Below are 1,576 nucleotides of genomic sequence, written 5' to 3'. Positions count from 1 at the left end.
ATTATCTCTTGGGACTCAGAACCTACTCTTAGATTGGAGGGGTCCTACAAACAGAATAGCAGTTCCTATCTCCTGCAAACAGTTCAAAGTATTCTTGGGTATGCCTGGATTCTAGGGTCAGGCTCGGTTTTGCCAGATTTAGATTTCTTTTTTTTTTTTTTTGAGACGGAGACTCAAGCTATCCCCCTGGGTAGAGTGCCATGGCATCACGCTCACAGCAACCTCCAACTCCTGGGCTCAAGCGAGTCTCCTGCCTCAGCCTCCCAAGTAGCTGGGACTACAGGCGCCCGCCACAACGCCGGCCATTTTTTGATTGCAGCCATCATTGGTGTTTGGCGGGCCCGGGCTGGGGATTCGAACCCGCCACCTTAGGTGTATGTGGCTGGTGCCTTAGCCGCTTGAGCCACAGGCGCCGAGCCAAGTTCTAGGAAAATTGATAACATACCAGCTCTCAGAGGAACAGGCAAACAGGAGCAGGTACTGTTGGTATACCCTCTGAGTACATTTTTTACCTGTGGGGTCAGTGGAAAAAAAACCCCTTTGGGCCTATGATTATTTAAAAAGCTGCATAATGGGGCAGGTGGGCTTAGTCTCGTGGTCTTGCCCCTCTACTGTTCCACCCTGAACCAAGATGCTGCAGTACCAGACCTGGGAGGAGTTCAGCCGCTTGGCGGTGCAGCTCTATCTTGCCGACCCCATGAAGGCACGTGTGGTTCTGAAATACAGGCATTCGGATGGGAGTTTGTGTATGAAAGTAACAGATGATTTAGTTTGTTTGATGTATAGAACAGACCAAACTCAAGATGTTAAGAAGATTGAGAAATTTCACAGTCAGCTAATGTGACTTATGGCAGCCAAGGAATCCTGGAATGTTACCATGGAAACAGAATGACTGACTGGTTTGAAATGAAGATTCTGTTTGTCTGTCCATAGGAAGTAAATATCTTTTGAATTTGAGAAAATGTCTGAACAGAAAATACTGTGTGTAACGAAGTGGACTATTCAAAAACCAAGAGATCGTTTTTTGTATCTTCTTGTTAATGTTTAGAGAGCTAGAAATATAAATGCTTTCCATTATAAAGCCTTTATTTATTTTTGTAAATTGAACAAGAATGTATCTATCTTGGAAACTAGTTGATTTGATGTTGGGTAAAATATATAATTCTTTGATAAATTTGTATTAGTAATTTGAAAATGATATCAAGAAAAACCAGTTCTTCCATCAATTTAGTTGATCTGTCTTTAAAATAAAATTAAATGTAACTATTTTGTTAGATTGATGTATTTCTTTTGGAGAATAAAATTTGTGCTGTTGATGACCAATAAATATAAAATTCCGTAACTAGCATTAACTGTGCACCATAATATACCTGTGTATAGCAGTGTAGTCATTATACCTAAAAAGGTAATTATGAATAACAAGTATGCTTTTCTGTAACCTTTCCAGCTTTAAGCTGTAATTTGTAGTGTAAGGGATTTATAGTAGTATCAGCTTGTTGAGCAGTAACAAACTTTGCAAAATCTGGCTTTCAGTACTTAAAAACAACAGCAGTTATTTGAATGCATGACAGGAATG

At 40.2% G+C, this 1,576-nt stretch overlaps 1 protein-coding gene across 1 annotated transcript; it reads left to right on the top strand.

Annotated features, from left to right (window-relative positions):
• Positions 1-631: 631 nt before the first annotated feature.
• LOC111726495 (signal recognition particle 9 kDa protein-like) lies at positions 632-844 on the top strand. Its single transcript, XM_023515289.1, has one exon. It carries the CDS (start codon positions 632-634, stop codon positions 842-844), a length of 213 nt encoding a protein of 70 aa, XP_023371057.1.
• The last annotated feature ends 732 nt before the right edge of the window (positions 845-1,576 follow it).

Source organism: Otolemur garnettii, unplaced genomic scaffold, assembly GCF_000181295.1.
Source record: "Otolemur garnettii isolate 467f Iridium unplaced genomic scaffold, OtoGar3 scaffold00068, whole genome shotgun sequence".
NCBI classification, from domain to species: Eukaryota; Metazoa; Chordata; class Mammalia; order Primates; family Galagidae; genus Otolemur; species Otolemur garnettii.
Note: the sequence above shows the minus strand (reverse complement) of the source record. Positions and strands in the feature narration are given on the sequence as shown.